The 21976-nt window shown below is 40.5% G+C and overlaps 1 protein-coding gene across 6 annotated transcripts in view; it reads right to left on the reverse strand.

Moving 5' to 3' along the window:
• The window catches only part of tom1 (target of myb1 membrane trafficking protein), a 111131-nt gene that overhangs the window by 36284 nt on the left and 52871 nt on the right, over positions 1-21976 (reverse strand). For all 6 annotated transcript variants that reach the window (XM_043679949.1, XM_043679947.1, XM_043679946.1 and 3 more), the window contains 7 exons: positions 20660-20809; positions 14927-15061; positions 11592-11720; positions 10531-10647; positions 9266-9399; positions 8441-8480; positions 1376-1487 (listed from right to left, as the gene is read on the reverse strand). In XM_043679949.1, the coding sequence (XP_043535884.1) occupies positions 1376-1487; positions 8441-8480; positions 9266-9399; positions 10531-10647; positions 11592-11720; positions 14927-15061; positions 20660-20809 (817 nt within the window). The remainder of the gene's footprint in view (positions 1-1375; positions 1488-8440; positions 8481-9265; positions 9400-10530; positions 10648-11591; positions 11721-14926; positions 15062-20659; positions 20810-21976) is intronic.

The raw sequence follows: 21976 nt of genomic DNA on the forward strand, positions 1-21976 counted from the left end.
AAAGAAAAGGTCAGCAGATACACGGAAATACTACCACCTCATGTTTCTTGCAAGCCACTCACCACTATAAAATATATAGCGTTCTTTTGGTGTTGCTGAATAAAAATCATGGAACACCTCCCCAACAGTCGACTGAATGAAAATGGAGTGCAGTAGTTCAAGAGGGTAGCTCATCACCACCTTCTCAAGAGGAACTAGGGATGGACACTAAATTTTGGGCCTGTCAGCAACACCCACATCCATTAATAAATATTTTAAAAAACATTACAGCACAAGTTAACTCAAATGATTGCTTGGAATGTTATAGGAAAGATTGGTAAGGTCATGCATGTATAATTTAAAAGAATTGAGAGGTGATTTGTTTTTGAAACAAGATCCTTGAGAAAGTGGATACTGAAAGGATGCTTGCTTGTGTGGGAAAAACTAGAATATGGGAGTGTCGAAAAATAAGGAGTCTCCCATTTAGCATGAGACACAGAAATTTCTCAGGAGGGCAGTTGATCTGTGGAATTCTCTAGAATACAGTGAAGGCTGGGTCACTGAATATTTTTCAGTCCAAGTTCAACAGATTCTTGATTGAAAAAAGAGTCAAAGTCTATCAAGGACATGCAGGAAGTAGAGTTAAAGCCATAATCGGATTAGCTATGAAAAGCCAAATGGCATATTCCTGCTTTTATTTCTTATGTTTGTACTTCTTGGAAGTCACCAACTTCGTTCCACAGCTGCCTTATAGCTCAGTAAGTGATCACTGCAGTGGACTGAACCAAAGATACTAGGAAGGTCAAGCTTCAAAGTCTGTTTTTGACCTCAGTTAGTAGGAGTACAGCAGAGGTGGCTACATTCAATGTCCTGGTGCTGAGAAGGGAGATATGTGGCTGGTTTGAATCCCCCAGTTTGCTATTTCCTTTCTTGACCTTCAGCATACTCTGTACCTACAAGCCCAAACCTTTTAGCCCCTTTTGACACCCACCTTTCTTTAAGAATAAAGTATATTAATACATATAAATTTCATACAATCTTCAACCGATGTTGAATTTATTCAGCATATAATTAGTTTCAACCTCAAATAACCAAAGATGAAACACTATCAATTGCAGAAACAGATTTCACATTCTGCATGGGAAGACTATAGACTAGCTAGTCAGAACCGTAATTTGACATACCAAACAGGTGAATCTTATTGGAACCAGTAGTAATAAGACAGAACCAGACTTAGCTGTGATGGCTCCTCGAAATACTGCCCTGGCTCAGAAAGAGAAAACTATCACCTAGATGCTGTATCAAGGAGTAATGCTGCCCGTGAAACAAATGCAGAGGGGAAAACAGTATTTTCACCCATTCTCTGTGTTAATAATGAAAAGAAACCAATACTTACTGAGCCCTGCTAACTGTGTTGAAAGATTAGAGGCAGTAACTGGAGTGACAACAGCTGGAGAGCTTGGTGTAAGATTGATTAAATTATCTGTGTTCTCTGAACCACTGGACACCTTTAGAAAGTGATGGAGAAGAGAAATAAAGCAACAATTTATTACAACATTGACTGCTTAATGTAAAATTAACTCAAGAGGGCATACACTGACAAATTAATTCTTAAAGGTATGTGACGATATTATGGCTTTAAGTTTAATTCTGGCATTTTTTTGAAGGGGTTTTAAGACAGAGGTGACAAGCTGGGTACTCAAAGCCAATAAAGTAAACAGCTTGTAAGGCCTTGGGGGTTTAAAGTTAGAACAATAGGAACAGCATGATGGGTGGAGTCAGACTCCCACAGAACTAGGGTTTTAGTTTAGCTTTCAGTAGTTATTGGGGTTTGAAGTTAGCTGCAGTTACATCTCTCAGCCACTACAAAAAAAACTGGAATTCTCACTTTACTAGGATGTTCTCCCTCTGCTGCTAGAATTACATGTCAGACAATTTATACTACTGAATTTGCCTTTGCCAAGGGTATGTTTATGGAACTTTACTATATTGTTACTACATATCTATTGCTGGTTAAATAAACAATTATTTTGTTAAGTTTTTCAATCCAGTTAAAGTTATACCAATGCTTCTTTCTTTTGCTTGTTTTTTTTTTAACTAAAGGTTAGAATAAAGTGTGCTTTGCTTAAAGCCGAGGAGCGTGGCCAATCAAATTATATCTGGAACACAGCACTTTACACTTGCCTTTAAATAAGATAAAAGTTGGTGTTTAGATATCTCCTTGATATATTTGAAGGGAGTTTGGTCTGGTCAATAACAAATTGGGGGCTTGTCTCTAATTCCATATTGAATTTAGGACTGTTGGACTCAAGGATAGTGAGTGGTGAGCTTTAGTGGGTTTTTGCCCAGATGTTGTATTTGGTTGGTTTTAACGGGACAATGGCCTCATCTAACAATGGCTCTTTCAGTTGCTAAGACTTTGCCTGAGGGTGGAAGTCGTCCCTTCGGGTGTTTACAGAAAGTGAGCAAGGCAAAGCTTTTGGAATTGGCAAGTAAGCAGAAGTTGTAGATGTCTGTGTATGAGAGGACAGGGGAGATAATTGCTGCAATAGCTTAACATATACATTTGCCTGGAATGCATTCAGAATCATTGGAATGGCTAAAATTCAATTGCAAATGAAGCACCTTGAATTAATGACATGGCAAGGGAAAAAAGGAAAAGAAAGTTACCCTGGCAGAACATAAAAAGGAAATGAAACAGTTTGAATTATGATTAAAAGCAGGGAAAAAGGAAAGGAAAGGATGGCCCTAGCAGAAGACAGGGAATAAAAAACGAGAAGAGGGGGAAAAAAAGTGAGTGTTTGAACTTAGTAATGAAAGAGGAAAGTTGACTTAAAATGGCAGAGACAAAGGTAGAAAAGTAAGTGTAATAATAGGCATAGTGCTGAAGAGCAAACCCATACTAGCCAAAAGCCTGATGGGATCTGTTTAAATACAACCTAGAGTTACTAAAGTTTGATGAGCAGGATGTAGAAGATTTTTCCATTTCATTTGAGAAAATGGCTAAACAAACAAAATGACTAGTGACGATGTGGGTGTTGTTGATTAAAATAAACTTGTAAGTAGGGCTAGGTGAGGTATTTGCATCACTTTCAGAGGTGGTAGCTGGGTAGTATGAGGAGGTGAAAAAGCCATCTTAAGTGCATATGAGCTAGTGCCAACAGACAACGTTTTCAGAATCTGAGGGGGGAAACTGGTCAGACGTATAAAGAGTTTGAAAGGATCAAAGTAATTTTGATAGGTGGATAAAAACATTGAAAATATATCAAACACATGATGCTCTTAGACTGACTATTTTGGAAGAGTTCAGAAATTCACTTCCTGAAGTAGTGAGAACTCGTGGAAGATCAGTGTGTTAAAACTCAAGATTAGCAATGGAAATAGTAGATGATTATGAGTTGGTTCATAAATCAAAGTTTGGCTTCTGACATCAATTTCAATCCGAGAGGGATAGAAATTGGGAAAGAGAAATCCTCAGGTGGTAAGGGAAAACGCGATCTCATTGACTATATTAAAGATATTTTATCACAGGATAAAAAGCAAACTCATGAGGGGGAAAGAGACAAGAGATCTCAGGTGTTTTAACCACAATAAAGATTTTTGTATCAAAAAGCATACAGAAGAGGAGTCTGTATTGCAATATGTTACTATCTTAAAAATTAAGTCTTGATGAGGAAATAGAGACCATCACATATTTAGGCAGATGCAAAATGTGCAGGAGTTCATCAAGTTGTATTACTGGTGGGTTATAGAAAGGAAGTGTTGCAGGTAGCACATGAACTATTTGAGTGTAATGAAAACTCAAGCCAAAGTACAAAAAAATTATTTTTATTGGCCTGGACTGCATAAGGATGTGGTTAACTTTTGATGGACATGTCATATGTGTCAGATAATAGGAAAACATCTGACAGTGATAAAACCAGGACCTTTAATACCTATTCCTGCATTAAGGAACCTTTTACAAGAGTCTTAATTGCATAGGACCCCTATCTCAAACAAAAAGTGGGCAGTGTTTGGTGACCATAATGGACGTGCCTACTAGATTGCTGGAGGCCATTCCATTACACAATATCACAGCTAAAAGGATTGTAAAAGAGTTACTCAATTTTTGTTTAACCACATATGGACTATCCGTAGAAATACAGTTAGATCAAGGGTCACATTTTACATCCAAGTTGTTCATGGAAGTTATGGATAGCTTCAGAATAAAACAATTCAAATCCACTATGTACCATCTAGAATCATAGGGATTGTTACAATGGCGACATCAAACCTTAAAGACCACGGTGAGGGCCTAAAGCCAAGGCTATCTGCAGGATTGGGATAACTGAATTCTATTTGTATGTTTTGCAATTAGGGATGCACTTAACGAGTCAACGAAATTCAGCCCGTTTGAATTAGCTTTGGGGCAGGTGGTGAGAGGACATTACTCAAATTAAACTGGACAATGAGGAAATTGTCAAAAACTGGTATAAAAATGAGTTACCTTCCAGTGGAAAATCAAAGACCTGAAAGAGTTGTTACAGGTGAGCTATGTGGGAATAAACTGTGAAGTACTAATCTAAAAATGCATAGAGTCATGGAGATGTACAGCAAGGAAACAGATCCTTGGGTCCAACTTGTCCATGTCAACCAGTTACCCTAATCTAGTCCCATTTGCCAGCACTTGGCTGGTATCCCTTTAAACCCTTCCTATTCATATACCCTTCCAGATGCCTTTTAAATGATGTAATTGCACCAGCTTCCAACACATCCTCTGGCAATTCATTCCATCCATGCATCACCCTTTGCATGAAACATTTGCCCCTTAGGTCCTGTTTAAATCTTTCCCCTCACACCCTAAACCTATGCCCTCTAGTTCTGGACTCCACCACCCCAGAGAGAAGACCTTGTCCATCTACTCTAGCCATGCCCCTCATGATCTTATAAAATTCTAAGTCACCCTCCTCAGCCTTAGGGAAAACAGCCGCAGCCTATTCAGCCTCTCCCAATAGCTCAAACCCTCTAATCTTGGCAACATCCTTGTAAATCCTTTCTGAACCTTCTCAAGTTTCACAACATCCTTCCAATAGGAGGAAGACCAGAATTGCACACAATATTCCAAAAGAGACCTAACTAATGTCCTACACAGCTGCAACATGACCTCCCAACTCCAGTGCTCAATACTCTGACCCATAAAGGAAAGCATACCAAACGCCTTCTTCACTATCCTCGCGACCTGTGACTCCACTTTCAAGGAACTGTGGACCTTCACTCCAAGGGCTCTTTGTTCATTAACATGCGCCAGGAAATTACCATTAAGTGTATAAGCCGTGCTTTGATATGCCATGTTTGGAAGACTGCATTGAGAAGGGACAAGCAACATCTATGTCGAAGATGGACTTACTCAGAGGATACTAGCAGACACCTTTATCCAAAGCAACAAAGGAAGTTTTGGCTTTTGTGACACTGAATGGACTGTAGCAGTTTAAAATCTATCGTTTGGTACGAAGAATGCGCCAGCCACATTTCAAAGACTGACCAAAAAAGTCATTTCGGGATTACCAATTGTGTGGTGTACATAGACGATCGGGTGATTTTTAGTCACATGTGGAAGGAACTTTTGAAGCATCCATCAGAATTGTTCACTCTACTTTGGAAGGCGGGCTTTGTGATAAACCTGGCTAAGAGTTCACGCGCAAAAGCCCAAGTTTCTAGGTCATGTCATTGGACACGGACAAATGGCTACACGGGATGTGAAAACAAAAGGTTATTAGTGAGTTTCCCATGCCATCGAAGAGGGAAGTACTAAGATTCCTGGTTTTGAATGAGTTCTATTGAAAATTTGTACCAAACTTTAGCTGTGTAGTTGCTCCACTGACTGACTTGAAAGAGTGCATAAAATTTCAGTGGACAGAAGAAAGTGTGAAGGCATTTGCCAACCTAAAAGCTGTGTTAATCATGGCCCCATTGTGAGCCATACATAACTATGCACAGTTATTCCAGATGGCTATTCCTGTGAATGATGTGGGTGTTGATGCTGTACTCTTGCAAAATGAGAGAACAGAAATATCTGTTGGGTATTTTCCCAAAAAGTTGGAATATTCATCAACAAAAATATTCCACAATTGAGAGGGAAACCTTGAGCTTGGTGTTGGCATTGCAACACTTCAACACTTATGTTGTCAGTAATATATCTGAGAAATTGTATATATCGATTATAACCCCTTAAAATTTTTGGAAAAATTTAAGGATAAAAATACCAGACTGCTTAAAAACAGCTTATTAACGTAGCCATTCAATTTGAATTTTATATAGGTTAAGAATGTAATTATTGACCCATTGTGACAATTGTGGTGAAGGAAGACAAAAGATATTCAGTGGCAGAAGTGGTCAATTGAAATGGACCATAGTGTTGAATGTATGCATGCTTCGAGTCTAAGTATACGTATTGTAGTGTACTAATAGTGTAAGACAAAAGGTTTTTAAAAATGAGGATTTGTATATTGTAGGTTCAGCTTTTTTTTAAAGGAGAGAGATGTAACGATATGATGGCTATAAGAGGTGCATTTTGTCCTTTTTTTCATACAAGTGAAGGGAGGTTGAGACTGAGGTACCAAGCTGTCTACTCAAAGCCAATAAAGTAAACAGCTTGTGAGGCCTTCAGTATTTAAAAAAAAAGTTAGAACAATAGAAGCAGCATGAATGGGTGGAGTCAGACTCCCACAGAACTAGGCTTTCAGTAGTTGTTAGGGTTTGAAGTTAGCTGTGGAAGCTGTTACACCTCTCCTGGTGACAGCAAAAAGCTGTAGCTCTCTTTTTCTCTCTCCCACAATTTTCTCACTCTGCTGCCAGAATTGCATGTGAAACAATCTATTTTACTGAATTTGCTTTCACCAAGGATGTGTTTATGGGATGTTACTATATTGGAACAGTTGCAGTTTAGAAGTTAAACAATCTCTTACTTTGTAAAGATTACCACTACAATCAAAGTTATACAACTCTTCGTTCTTTTGATTTTATTATAAATTTGATGCATGAATAAGGTGAGCTCTGCTTAAAGCTGAGTAGCGTGGCCAATTGCATTTCACCTGGAGCACAGCATCTTACACTCACCTTTAAATAAGATAAAAATTAGGGTCTGGACTATCTCCTTTATTCATATGAAGAGTGTTTGGTGTAGTCCATAACAGGCAAGCGACTAAATATTTGGAACCATGCAAGCAAGAAAATGACCTCTGATATTATCAAGTTGGCAAGATGCACCTTTGCAGGTGGAGAAGAAATAGATCTTACATCTATGGGTATTGGGGGCTGACCTTTCCACATTGGATGCTCCCAATGTTGCATGGTGGCTCAGTGGTAAACACTGCTGCCTCACAGCACCAGGGACCCGGGTTCAATTCCCACCTCAGGTGACTCAACGTGTGGAGTTTGCACATTCTCCGTATCTCTGTGGGTTTCCTCCAGGTGTTCCAGTTTCCTCCAAACAGTCCAAAGGTGTGCAGGTCAGGCAAACTGACCATGCTAAATTGCCCATTGTGTTACATTAATCAGAAGTAAATGTAGGAGAATAGATCTGGGTGGGTTATTCTTCAGAGGGTCGGTGTGGACTTGTTGGGCCAAAGTGGCCTGTTTCCACACTGTGGGGAACCTAATCTAATCTTAAAGGAGGATTGAAGAGTTGATTGAAATGTTAAGCATTATTGACTGCCAGTGGAATGGAAGTCATACAGCACGGGAGGATCTATTCAGCACTTCTATGCTGAATCCACTGCCCCTTCCACAACCATTTAAAATTCAATAAAAGATGTTGTCTTTCTTTTTTAAATTTATTGAACTTGCTTCCCCTACCGTCATTGCTTGTGGTTTCCAGCTCAGCATAAACATTAAAGCATTTCTTCATTTAGCGGCGTGGTCGCTCAGTGATTAACACTGTTGCCTCACAGGACCAGGAACCTGGGTTAGATTCTACCCTTGAGTAATTGTCTGTGTGGTGTTTGCACATTTTCCTCTGGTCTGCATAGGTTTCCTCCAGATGCTCCTGTTTCCTCCCACAGTCCAAAGATGTGCAGGTTAAGCAATTTAGCATGGCCAATCCACCCAGTGTCCAGGGATGTGCAGGCTAGGTGGAATAGTCAGGGAAATGTAGGTTTACAGGGCTAGGGTACAGAGATGTGGGTCTGGGTAGGATGCTGTTTGGAGTAGAATGGGCTCGATGGGCCAAATGGCCTGCTTGCACATTATAAGGATTCTATGGTTTAACCACCAGCTCTATGCCTTGCCAGATTTCTTTTGCCAATTACCATAAATCAGTGTTCCAGGATCCACAAGGCCTATATTGTACAGCACAACTGTGCTTCACACTTCAAGCAACACACACGAAATGTCATCTATCTTTAATCTGAGATATTTACCATGTGTCTGTAACAACTCAAACTAGATAAGGTGGCTTTACTCCAAGGAGTTGAATTGTACTCACCCGATTAGTGGTATTCTGTCCAGTTCTGAACCTTTCAAACCTGAATAAAAATGTGAAAAACAATGACGTAGATATACATTGAGGACCACTAGACAAAAATACTAAATGTCTGACTATCAGTTTATGATTCTATGAGAGGGCAAAGAATTTTCAGTCTTTACAACTTTGAGCCAGAATGCAGTCAGATTCCATAAGCACCATTAGTTCTCAACCAATTTAATATCTTTCAAAACTCTTCAACTTTTTACTGCACAACATCTTTGCAAACTAAAAGTTACATACTGGGCATGCTGGAGATTAAAAATTGAAATTGTAACTTGGCAACATGTTTAAACGTAGGTTATGGGAATTGAGACTAAAATTGATTTTACATTTATTTCAATTCTAATCTCACCAATGAATTGGAAGACAATGTGCATTTAAGCTCCACAAAAGATCATAATCAGTGCAACACAGTATGATGCTGTTTTTCAGATATGACAGACTGAGGCCTGGCCTACCCTGTCAGGTGAACATTCAGAAGTGTACAGGAAGGGTTTTTCTCATGTCCTAGTCATTAATAACGTATTCCAGATCCAACAATACTAAAACTGATTAAATGGCCATTATCACACTAGTGGAAGGGATGGTGCTGCCCATCAGTTGGGTTGCCACATTCTTACGTGGCCAGTGACTATACTTTTAAAAACTGTGCTTTCAGACATCAAGATTGTGAAAGTTGTTTTCATATATGCATGTTTATATGTAAATACATAATAAATATAAATATGCAAATAACTTCATGAAAAAATCATTCAGCATAGCTGAGGAAGTGCACTAGATTACCTGTCATATCGGAGAAATATGTTATTAAGGTTGTCATTGACATGCAAGAGGTCCTCTGTCACTTGCTCATTAGTGACTCTTGAAATCAGCTCCAGGATCCTCTGCTGCATTGCTCGACATGTTCTGTTCAGCTCCTGTTGTGGAAAATGTGTAATAGGTAACTGCTAAAGAACTAAACAACAGTTATATTTTCTGCAGGCATGGCAGACAAAGATAAATTATTTCCAAGTGAAAGTTTAAGTATTGAACAAATTTTTCTTCCTTCAATTCTGCTGCTCCTTGAAAATCTGGTCTCCTTGTTCAAAGAGTACCAGCTACCTTCAAGCAAGCGGCTATTCTTCCTGCACAAGCCTACACAATATCAGCTGGCTAATTAGTACGCCTGGTCCAATTCTTGCCTATGATCATACATCAGTAACTATAGCTACCAGTGCAGAAGGCCATTAATAAAAATCAATTTTCACCTCGTTAATGTTAGGGTATTCAGGTGAAATGTTAATCTGTACCACTGACCGGGAACATGATTGAATCCTGGAACCTTCTAGTCCCGAAGGCTCATTAAACTGTGTGTGTTATTAAGAGATGTTCTCGATACTTTCCATTTGAACAGAACTCAACTGCTATCAGGGCAAGTATTTACATTTTTAACATCAAACTGCCATTCTCCTCCTCCTCCTCTTCCCCTCCTGTTCCATGTTTCTGTTTATTACATAGTCAGAATTTGTAGGATTAGCAATACAAGGACACATCAATTTAAGAACATAATGTTTTAATTATGAGATGAAGACTAATCATATGTTCATCAAGTCCTGGGTGTGGATCACTTATATCCAAAAGATGGCTTAAGAGAATTGTTGCATTAACTATCACAGATTAAAGATGCCAAGGGATAAGAACAAAATGAACCCAAGGGAAAGGGGTCCAGGTCAGAAGCTGAAGGTGAATATTTTGCAAGTTGACCGTGTATGTGGGGAACATGACATCAAAAGAGACAGCGGCAACAAAGAGGAAAAGGTCTAGATTTTGGCAATAGAACCAATTGAGGGGAGTTAAAGTTTACCTTTCTTTTGAAACTAACTATGGGATTGGCCAGATGGATCATGTTTTTCACCGAGGACCAGCACAATCCTATTTTTGAAAAAATATGAAGCAAAGACAGGCAAATGGATTTGAGGTGTAGATTCAGCAAAATCTAATGGAATGGCAAAAGAGGCTCAGGTGATTGAAAAGCCTGCTTCTATTTTTATCTTAAAATATTGCTTCACCTGAAGTAGTTCAAGATCGGAGGAATCTTCTTGACCTGGGACCATCTCTGTCAGCATTTCAGACATCACCTTTACATTACCATTAACAACATCCAGTTCGCTGCGCAGTTTCGCAACCTGCAAAACATACATTTAAAATACAGTTCCAAAGTCAGGCTTAACCAAATGGATTTGACTGCAGCTGTATTATCCCAAGTGCTACCAGCAGGTGGCGACTGAATGACAAATCATTTGATAAGTTAGCATGTCTTTATTAATGACTAACAGTAGAGCAAGTACTTGAGCCATGATATTACAGTTAAAATTGATTCCGTTCAATGGCAGCTAGCATTTCTAAATAGCAATTTTAATCAGTGGAAGCAGGCTGAAGGCACAGTCAGCCACGACAGAACCCCTTTCAATTACAGAATCATAGATTTGTGGGGTGGCGGGGGGGGGGGCAGGAAGTTCATCTGGCCTATCCAATTTTTGTCTGTTCTTTCACAGCCATTTAATTAGTCTCACTCCTCCCGCTCCATCCCATATCTGTGCCATCCTTCCCCCTTCAAGGGACTTATCTAGTTCCCTTTTGCAATCTACCAAAGAATGTGGATGCTACAATTTTTAAGGAAGCGTATTCCACATTCTGTGAATTCATTGTAAAATATTTAGCTCTCATATTTCTGCCAGTGAGAACAGCTTCTTTTCATCAAAATCCTTCATAATTTTGAACATTTCTATCAAGTCTTTCCTTAACTTCCTTTACTCTATGAAAAACTATCCAGGTAATCTAGTTTCTTGACCTAAGGCTAGCTCTTTTAACTGTAATACAATTCTTAAGAATAGCCAGGAAATACTGTCTTGCAGCAGGTGGGGGAGGGCAGGGCGAAAGAACATTTCTACCCAATGGAATTTCTCTCCTGTGAATGTGGTTTTCCCTGAAAGGAAGGAAATGCAGATGAGAAATGCATGCTAAGCATAAGAACCTCAAAAGAAAAACCGCATAATGTGCTACGCATCAGTGAAACATGACTGCAGTTTTAGTATTGGATTTTCAGAGGCAGGAGTAGAACTGATTTTACCTGTTCAAGGGAAGGAGTGATTCCACCTTCTGTGGATACCACAGGAATGGGCTGCTCAGAGACCGGGAACATTGCTGGCTGCACTGGGGAAGAATTTTGAGAGACTGCTGGGTCAACCTCGGGAATAGTCTGAAAAATAAAACAAGAGTAAAATGAAGGCTTGCGCACAGGAGGAGTCCAGAAGAGATGGTAGTGGGGCAGCAATGTCTCTGAGCTTGTAATCCAAAAGGTCCAGACTATTGCTGCAGGGGATGTGCATTCAAACCCCATTATAGCAGTTGCAGAACTGAAATTAATAAATAAATTCAATTTTATAAATCTGAAACAAAAGCTTGTCTCAGTTTCATTGTCACTATCAGCAACTGTTGTGAAATACCATCTGGATCATTAGTCATTTGGGAAGGAAATCGGTATCTTTATCTGCTCTGGCTTAAATGAGACTCCATAAGAATATAGAATAAGAACACAAGGACTAGAAGCAGGAGTGGGTTATCAGACCCCTGAACTCTATTCTGACATTTGACAAAATCATGGCCAATCTCCTCGCAGTCTCAACTTCATTTTCCTGCCTGCTTTTCGCAACCCTTAAACTCATGACTAATTCAAAATCGGTTTATTTCCTCCTTAATGTCCCAGCATCCACCACACTCTTGCGTGGTGAATTCCACAGATCCTTTAAAAGGATAATTTCTCATCTGTTTTAAATTTGCTATCGCTTATGCTCAAAGTAGGACCTCTTGTTCTGGATTGCTCCACATGAGGAAACATCCTTTTGACTTCTGTTTCTCCCCCTTCCCAATTTCCTTTAGCATCTTGTGCTTCAATTAGACTCCTCTCATTCTTCTCAACTCTGAAGAGTATAAACCTCAACTGCTTAATCTTTCTTCGTAAGACAAGCCTTTCATTTCTGGAATCAATCTGATGAACTTCCTTTGAAATGCATCCAACACATCCCTCAAGTGGTCTAAAATTGTATGCAATACTCCAGGCGCAGTCTCCCTGACACTTTGTACAGTTGCAACACTAAATTTCCTCCTACTTTTTTTTACTCTATTCTTTCAGCAATAAATGCCAAAATTCCACCCAGATGCATAACAATACAGTTGCCTTTTAACTGCTCTCAAAGGCAATTAGGGAACAGCAACAAATGCTGGCATCTGGTCCAAAAAAAAAGACAAGTTTCCATCATTAACATCCAAGGTTAGCAGCAGGACAAAATTCAGATGTACATTTTGAACAAATGCCTGATGTTGGACTACTGTTCCTGAATTACGCAAATTAACTGGGAAAACACGTTCTTCGCACTTTACTCAGCAGGATATTGTGTAAGATTTAGGAGATTCTTTAATAACTCGGTTAGCTCATCCATTTCATTAGCTGAACAATTATATGCAGGAAAGAGTGCTCAGCTTGATCCACACCAAGACAATTGATCTGAGCCTTGTTACAGAGTCTAGAGTCATACTTTATTTAATCTAAGTGGCCAGAGTTCCATGCATCACAGCTGACTCAAATATTGTTCATATTGCAGCACCAATGTCGACTGGTTAGCAATCCAGAGGACCAGACTAATGCTTAGGGAGATAAAATGGCTACTAGATTCTATTTTGTTAAATAGTGAATATAACACTAATCTGAGTGATATTGACCATGAAACTATCATTGATCAGAGTTTTAAAAAACTGGGCCCACTAATGTCTTTGATGGAAGGAGTCTGCCATCCTTGCCTGGTCTGGCCTAGTCCACAGCCAATGTTGTTGACTATTAATTGGTAGTATGCCACTTAGTTGGAGGGAAATGAGGGATGGACAAAAATACAGGTTCCTCAGTAATTTGCAACTTCACTTTCAAGTTCAAACTGTTAAGCATTTTGCCCCCACCTCCTACAACACTTTAGCAGTCCCTGATAAACCAAACCAGTCTCTCCCTGGTACCTTTGGTATAATTAGTGCCAATATAACTCTTAAAATCTGTCATTTTGATCCACTTATTCTGGTGTAACCCCCACCTTTAGTCACAAGTCCAAACAAACCTGGGGTGAAGTACTTGCTGCACAATTGGTTTGATCAACCATTGCCAGGCCTGGCTGGACTACATTAAGCATTAATGGGCCTCCTTTTCCACTGGCAAAACCCAATTTCTTGAAAAGCTACTTCATTTATCCCCACAATTCTTGAATCTCACTCCCCTTCAATGTGTGGAGAGGCCTCAAGAACTTCTTGTCATGAACATTGAGAACACCTATTCAGCTGCCTTCATCACACTTTCCAAGTTAAACAGCCCCAAGCAACCCTCACCTTGGGCACGTTCTTGTTCTAATTTTGGTCTGCACATTCCTCTCCAAGCTCATCTGGTCTCGGAGCCCCCCTTGCTTATTTGACCCCATTTCAATGCAAGCTACCATTATCAAATTTCCCAATCTAGATTGCAAAACCAGAGAACATTATAAATTGGATACAGCCTTTGTCAAAACCACTTTCATCATTCCCCTCCTCAAACACTCGTGACTGCTGAAAACAACAAATGCTGGAGATCACAGCGGGTTAAGACAGCATCAGTTGAGACAGCAAGCTAGCATTGAGTCTAGAGGACTCTTCAAAGCTCTGAAGAGTCATCTGGACTTGAAACATTACCTTACTATCGCTCATGAATGCTGTCTGACCCACTGTGATCTCCAGCATGTGGGCGGCACGGTGGCACAGTGGTTAGCACTGCTGCCTCACAGCGCCGGTTGCGCTTCGGCGGGTCGGTGTGGACTTGTTGGCCGAAGGGCCTGTTTCCACACTAAGTAATCTAATCTAATCTAATCTAAAAAAAAGATTTGTTGGTTTTAGCACAGATGCCAGCATCTGCAGTAATTTGTTCCTATTCTTAACTGCTCTTGGCCTAAGAAAATTACAACCCAACTCTAACAGTCCTCAAGTTCTGAGGAGTTAGATTTGAAAGGTCAACTCTTTTTTCACTATCCACAAATGTTGTCAAACCTGAACTCCTTTGGGACACCGAATTTAAAAAAAAATCTATTCTTTGTCAAAGTCCTTGAAAGTGAGGTGGCCTCTCTAATCTGTAACTAATGTTTTTGTAATTCCATATCTGAATGTCACCAATTAGGTTTGCACTGCATGCACAGGTCTCCAAACAACCACAGTCATAAACTGGATGGTATGCATAAAAGAAAGCTGCTTTAGAAGTATGGCACCACTTACCCAAAACATCAAGGTTCTGAGAGTCACTTTCAACCAAAATAGTTTGAAAACAAAGAATCAGCCATTTTTTCAGCTGAATAAAAATCATATCAGGGCCATGACAATAGCCAGACCGCAATTCAAGCTTACTCGTTGAGGCGTGTGAATGGGAGACAATGCATCAAGGTCAGTCATAGGGAACTCAAGCCCTTTCCTCCTCAGTTCTTCATACACAGTCACGACCCCAGTGAGGTCTGGAGAACTCCGGAATGCATCTGCCCAAGCCTGTATCCAACAACAACACCACAGCATTAGTACATAACGTCACATTTATAAACACCTGTCCCCAATTTCCTCCCATTCTCTAATAACTGCATGGACTTTTCACAGGCCACCATTTGTACTGTATGATTCTTTCAGTCCAGCATACTGATGTGATTAGACTTGCACAAAAGTTCTACATGTGCAGTTTTCTGCACAAGGTCTGAACTGAGAAGGCAGTGGCATCACTCCCCAATTATTGCCCAAGTTTAGCTCCCAACTCAGATTAGGAAGCAATCCTCTTTACTATATCATTTTCAAGAACAAGAGAATTGGAGACCATGGTGGTAATAAACATTAAGCACCACAAGAATCCACCTAATTTCTTTGACAGATACCCCAACCTTGTGTGTAATGGTTTTGTATTTGGAAGATGATTCTGTTCTATAAAAAGGGAAGGAAACCACCTTTCTTATCTGGCCTGGCCTACCACAATAACATGCTTGAGCTTTAATAGTTTTCCAAAATAGTTTTGTAATATCATTCAGTTCAAGTGCGATCAGGGATCGGCAACAAAGCTGGATTTGACAGCGATGACCACATTCCATAAAAGAATAAATTAAATAAACAGATTCATACTATTAAAGATCTTTGTGATATTTAAAAAGTTAGCTACAAGTTGGAAAGCCTTAGAGAATTATTACAATTCTAGCATATTATATATACTATAAAGATGCCAGCCATAGCTCAGTTGGTAGCACTCTCAACTCTGAGGCAGAAGGTTATTGGTTCAATACTTACTCAAGATTTGAGAACCACCATGGAGGCTGATATTTCAGTGCAGTTCTGAATGAGTGTATTTTGTATCAGTGTTTGCCGTGGAGAAGGACATGGGAGATACAGAATGTAGGGAAATAGATGGTGACATCTTGAAAAATGTCCACATTATGAGGAGGACATGCTGGATCTCTTAAAAGTGGATAAATCCCCAGGACCTGATTAGGTGTACCCTAGAACTCTGTGGGAAACTAGGGAAGTGATTGCTGGGCCTCTTGCTAAGATATGTGCATCATCGATAGTCACAGGTGAGGTGCCGGAAGACTGGAGTTTGGCTAACATGGTGCCACTGTTTAAGAAGGATGGTAAGGACAAGCCAGGGAACTATAGACCAGTGAGCCTGACTTTGGTGGTGGGCAAGTTGTTGGAGGGAATCCTGAGGGACAGGGTGCACATGTATTTGGAAAGGCAAGGACTGATTAGGGATAGTCAGCATGGCTTTGTGCGTGGGAAATCATGTCTCACAAACTTGATTGAATTTTTTGAAGTAATAACAAAGAGGATTGATGAGGGCAGAGCAGTAGATGTGATCTATATGGACTTCAGTAAGTGTTCAACAAGGTTCCCCATGGGAGACTGATTAGCAAGGTTAGATCTCATGGAATACAGGGAAAACTCGCCATTTGGATACAGAACTGGCTCAAAAGGTAGAAGACAGAGGGTGGTGATTCTTTTTCCAGAGTGGAGGCCTGTGACCAATGGAGTGCCACTACCTTTTGTCATTTACATAAAATGATTTGGATGCGAGCATAAGAGGTACAGTTAGTAAGTTTGCAGATGACACCAAAATTGGAGGTGTAGTGGACAGCAAAGAAGGTTACCTCAGATTACAACGGGATCTTGATCAGATGGGCCAATGGGCTGAGAAGTGGCAGATGGAGTTTAATTCAGATAAATGAGAGATGCTGCATTTTGGGAAAGCAAATCTTAGCAGGACTTATACGATTAATGGTAAGGTCCTACGGAGTGTTGCTGAACAAAGAGACCTTGGAGTGCAGGTTCACAGCTCCTTGAAAGTGGAGTCGCAGGTGGACAGTGAAGGCGACGTTTGGTACACTTTCCTTTATTGGCCAGAGTATTGAGTACAGGAGTTGGGAGGTTATGTTGTGGCTGTAAAGGACATAGGTTAAGCCACTGTTGGAATACTGCTTGCAATTCTAGTCTCCTTCCTATCAGAAGAGAGTGTTGTGAAACTTGAAGGGGCTCAGAAAAGATTTACAAGGATGTTGCCAAGGTTGGAAAATTTGAGATGTAGGGAGAAGTTGAATAGACTAGGGCCGTTTTCCCTGGAGAGTCAGAGGCTGAGGGGTGACCTTATCGATGTTTATAAAATTATGAGGGGCATGGATAGGATAGACAAAGTGTTTTCCCTGGGGTCGGGGAAGTCCAGAACTAGAGGGCATAGGTTTAGGTTGTGAGGGGAAAGATATAAAAGAGACCTAAGGGACAACATTTTCATACAGAAGGTGGTGCATGTATGGAATGAGCTGCCAGAGGAAGTGGTGGAGGCTGGTACAATTGCAACATTTAAAAAGGCATCTGGATGGGTATATGAATAGGGAGGTTTGGAGGGATATGGGCCAGGTGCTGGCAGGTGGGACTAGATTGGGTTGGGATAGGTGGTTGGCAGGGCCTGTTTCCGTGTTGTACATCTCTATGACTCTGAGTGTGGTACTGTTGGAGATGCTGCCATTTGGATGACCAGAGGTGCCTTTACCTTTTCAGATGCATGGGCTATTCTAAATAGCGGAGCTCTGCGAGCATCCAGGGTCAATATTTATCACTTGTCCAAAATCACAAAAATGGATTTAGACATCACCACATCACTGCCTATGGTTTAAATGAGTCAGATTCCCAAACAAAAATAGTCTGACACTTGAGGATAAGTGCAAAAATTCCAAATGTTTATAGGAGAATCTATATAGGAGAAAAAGGCTTGGGTGGAAGCCTACAATTCCCATTGCTTTCCCCTTGACAACACCTCAGCCAGAGTTGACTTGACAATTTTCTTCTCAAATATGTTAAACTGTTGAGACTGCTTGAAATTTGATATTCTTGTTTTTGCCCTGTTGAGTGCAAGAGGAAGAGCTTCCGCAACACACATTTCTTTTCAAAGTTCTCTATTACCAAATGACATGACAGTTTGTGGGAGCTTGGTTCCTTTACTATTCTAATCTCTTGAATACCCCAGATCTGAATTGCTCTATCAATAGCTGCCATGTCTTTGGTTGCCTCACCTCTGGATTCTGGCATTCCCTAACATCTCATGACTTCCTTCTCATCTAAATCGTTTCCCAAGACTTAATTCTTTGGCTAAGCTTTAGGTTACCATCCCAAACGGTCTTATTTGGCTCCAGGTCAAATGTTGTTTGATAATGCTGCTGTGAAGTACTCTGAATACAATGGGGGGTTTTGTGCCTAATCCACCATTCAATAAGGAAAATGACTCAGTTAACTGTTGCTTCAGCTCCACTCGCCTGCCTGCCCCCTTACTCCTGGACTTCTTCATCAATCAAAGCCCTGTTTAGCTCAGACTGGGATATTCAGCCGTAACCCATTCACTCATGCTCAGTTTGGGTTCTGCCAGGACCACATAGCCCCTGACCATATTATAGTGGCCCAATGTGATGAAAAAGACCTGAACACCAAAGATGAGACAACTAACTGTCCTCAACATCACAGCAGCATTTAACGGAGTACAGCACCGAGGAGCCCAAGCAAACTGGAGCCAAAAGAAATAAGGATACATTGCTCTAATGGTTGGAATCATACCTAGCACAAAGGGAGGTGGCTGGGATCGTTGGAGGTCAATTATCTCAAGCCAAGGTCATCACTGCAGGAGTTCCTCAGGGTAGGGTCCTTGGCCCAACCACATCATTAATTACCTTCCTCCTATCATAAAAGCTCAGAAGTGGAAATGTTCTAATGATTGCTGTATGCTCAGCAACAATTGCCACTCCTTGCAAGCTAAAGCTGTGTGAATCCATACGCAGCAAGACCTGGACAACCATCAGTCTTGAGCCAATAAGTGGCAAATGGCATTCATGCCATTCAAGTTCCAGACAACAACCATATCCAAGGAGGGAACTATCGAACTATCCTCTTTGGACATTCAACGGCAGTCACATAGTAGAATTCTCAACAATCAACATACTTGAGGCTACCATTGACCAGAAACGGAATTAGACCAATCATAAAAATATTGTGGTCACAGGTTAGGAATTCTGTGCAAAATAAATATCTATCTCTTCAGTGCCTGTTCACCATCTACAAGGCACAATTCAGGTTTGTGATCAAACACACTTCACATGCATGTGTGCAACTCCACCACTCAAGTAGCTTGACACCATCCTAAACAAAGCAGCCTGCTAGATGAGTGCACGGTAGCTCAGTGGTTAGCATTGCTGCCTCACAGCAGGAGAACCCAGGTTCAATTTCAGCCTCAGAAGACGGTCTGTGTGGGTTTTCTCCAGTTTCCTGCCATAGTCTAAAGAGGTGCAGATTAGGTGGATTGGCCATGCTAAGTTGCCCCTAGTATGCAGGGCTGAGTAGACTAGGTGGATTAGTCACGGAAAAATGCAGTGTTACAGGGATAAGGTAGGGGTTTGGGTGGCATGCTCTTCGGAGGGGCAATGTGGACTCGATGGGCCAAATGACCTGCTTCCACAATGCAGGGATTCTATGTGTACCCTAATCACCATTATGATCATTATCTCACACCAGTACCAACACATTGGCTTCAGTGTGCACCATCCACAAAACGCACTGTCGAAACTCAACCAGGCTCCTTCAAAAGCACTTTCTGTAACCACAACACTAACACCTGGAAGGACAAGCACAGTAGATGCACAAGAACACCACAACCTACAAATTCCCCTCCAACCCACACACCATTCTAAATATACTATGATTCTTTTTGTCATTGAGTCAAGATCCTGGCACTCCTTTCCCAATAAACTGTTGGACACCTTGGGGTGAAATTAGACCTACAGTGTTAAGGTAGCAGCTGGAGACCACCCTCTTAAACAACAGTTAGAGATGGTTGACAAATGTTGGCTTTGCCAACAAACCCCACTTCTCATGAACAAATATTTTTTAAAAATCACCCAGACTCCGTTGCTCTCTGTGGTAGAGAATTCCAAAAATACCAATCCTCAAAAAAGATTCCTGTACATTTTAGTCTGAAATTACAAATCCCTTATTTTGCAACTGAGCTCCACACTTCAGATTACCTGAAGAGGTGAAGCATCCCTTCAGTATCCACCATGTAGCATCTTATACGCTTTAATAAAATAGACCCTCATTCTTCTAATATAAAATGTAAGGCCAACTTTTTTTTTTACATAAGGTATTTTCTGCATCCTAGAAATGTGACCTTTAGTGAAAGAGATATGGAATAAAGAAATAGGGAAGTCTTGCTTTAAATGTACACGACTTTGGCAAGTCCACACCTAGATTACCATGTACAATTCAGATGTCATTATGAGGGAAAGAAATCACATAGCAGGCAGTTCAGAGAAGGCTCACTGGTTTGGTTCTTCAGACTAAATATATTCATAGCTGAGCAAGATAGATTTTTGATCTACCCAAGAGTAAAGGAGTATGGGAAACAGGCAAGAAAACAGAGTAAAGGCTATGATTAGCTTCACCATGATCTTTACTGAATGGCAGATCAGGCTTGAGGGGTCTAATGGCCAACTCAAACTCTTGTTTTCTTATATTTTTATGACCTCTGCTGACTATTCAAGAGGTTCCAGACACTTGTGAGCTATCAGCATCACTTACCTGGATTAAACTCAAAACTTTATCCTGCACGATAGTGGGTGGATTATTCTTAGGGAGAATAGTTTTTACCAGTACATCCTCCACAAAGTCTCGACTTGCCACCATGACATGGAATCGATGACCACAGTTCTTCACACAAGTTTCTAGAACCTGTATTTGATTTTTAAAAATTCAGAGAAATTCAAAACAGAACATATTCATATGTTGAGCATGGATTTTAATAGCATCCAATCTAATTGTAACTAAACTACATGATATATAATTGTGACCAAGCTACAAACGCGTATGTAGGGAAAGAGGAAGGAAGAAATTTTAAAATCAGATTTTTAGAATGCCTCAAAAAGACCTTACAATCAACAAATTAGTCTTAAACTTCATTTATTTTTATGAACAAAACTGTTCTCCACACAATGTGTTTCCCATAGTTATGTTAGCCCCATTCATGCCTGATGCAAAACCAACTTTCTGCAAACAATAATTTGCCCATGAGACAATGGCTCTAATGGGGGTTCTTCTTGAAATATATCCTAAATAGTATTTGGGCCCAAAATATCACAACTAAACTAAGCCAATCCACTTGAATTGAATCTAATGCTCTTCATTTCGCCAACCTCAATCAAAATTTCAAGTCCATGCTTTACTAAAATAAGAAAGCTCCACTGTGAATCAGTCAACTGTAGTAACTAAGGGCTTTTAAACTGGATAACAATCTCCTGGAAGTATTTCCTAAGACCAAGGTATGACCCAACATATGGAAACCACCCAAAACTAGGCAACATTTTAAAGCAGCCAAAACCAAGGCTATCGTCAAGAGACAGTGGTCAAACATTTAGTGGGGATTCATACAAGCACAGGAAGAAACCAGCAAAGCCAGGGATTTGGTGATTTACTTATTGCATTGCCAGGACCATAGAACATAGAACATAGAAGAATACAGCGCAGTGCAGGCCCTTCGGCCCTCGATGTTGCGCCGATCCAAGCCCACCGAACCTACACTAGCCCACTATCCTCCATATGCCTATCCAATGCCCACTTAAATGCCCATAATGAGGGAGAGTCTACCACTGCTACTGGCAGGGCATTCCATGAACTCACGACTCGCTGAGTAAAGAACCTACTCCTAACATCTGTCCTATACCTACCACCCCTTAATTTAAAGCTATGCCCCCTTGCAATAGCTGACTCCATACGTGGAAAAAGATTCTCACTGTCGACCCTATCTAAACCCCTAATCATCTTATACACCTCTATCAAGTCACCCCTAAACCTTCCTTTCTCCAATGAAAACAACCCCAAGTGCCTCAGCCTGTCCTCATA

This window comes from Chiloscyllium plagiosum, chromosome 39, assembly GCF_004010195.1.
Source record: "Chiloscyllium plagiosum isolate BGI_BamShark_2017 chromosome 39, ASM401019v2, whole genome shotgun sequence".
In the NCBI taxonomy this organism is placed as follows: Eukaryota; Metazoa; Chordata; class Chondrichthyes; order Orectolobiformes; family Hemiscylliidae; genus Chiloscyllium; species Chiloscyllium plagiosum.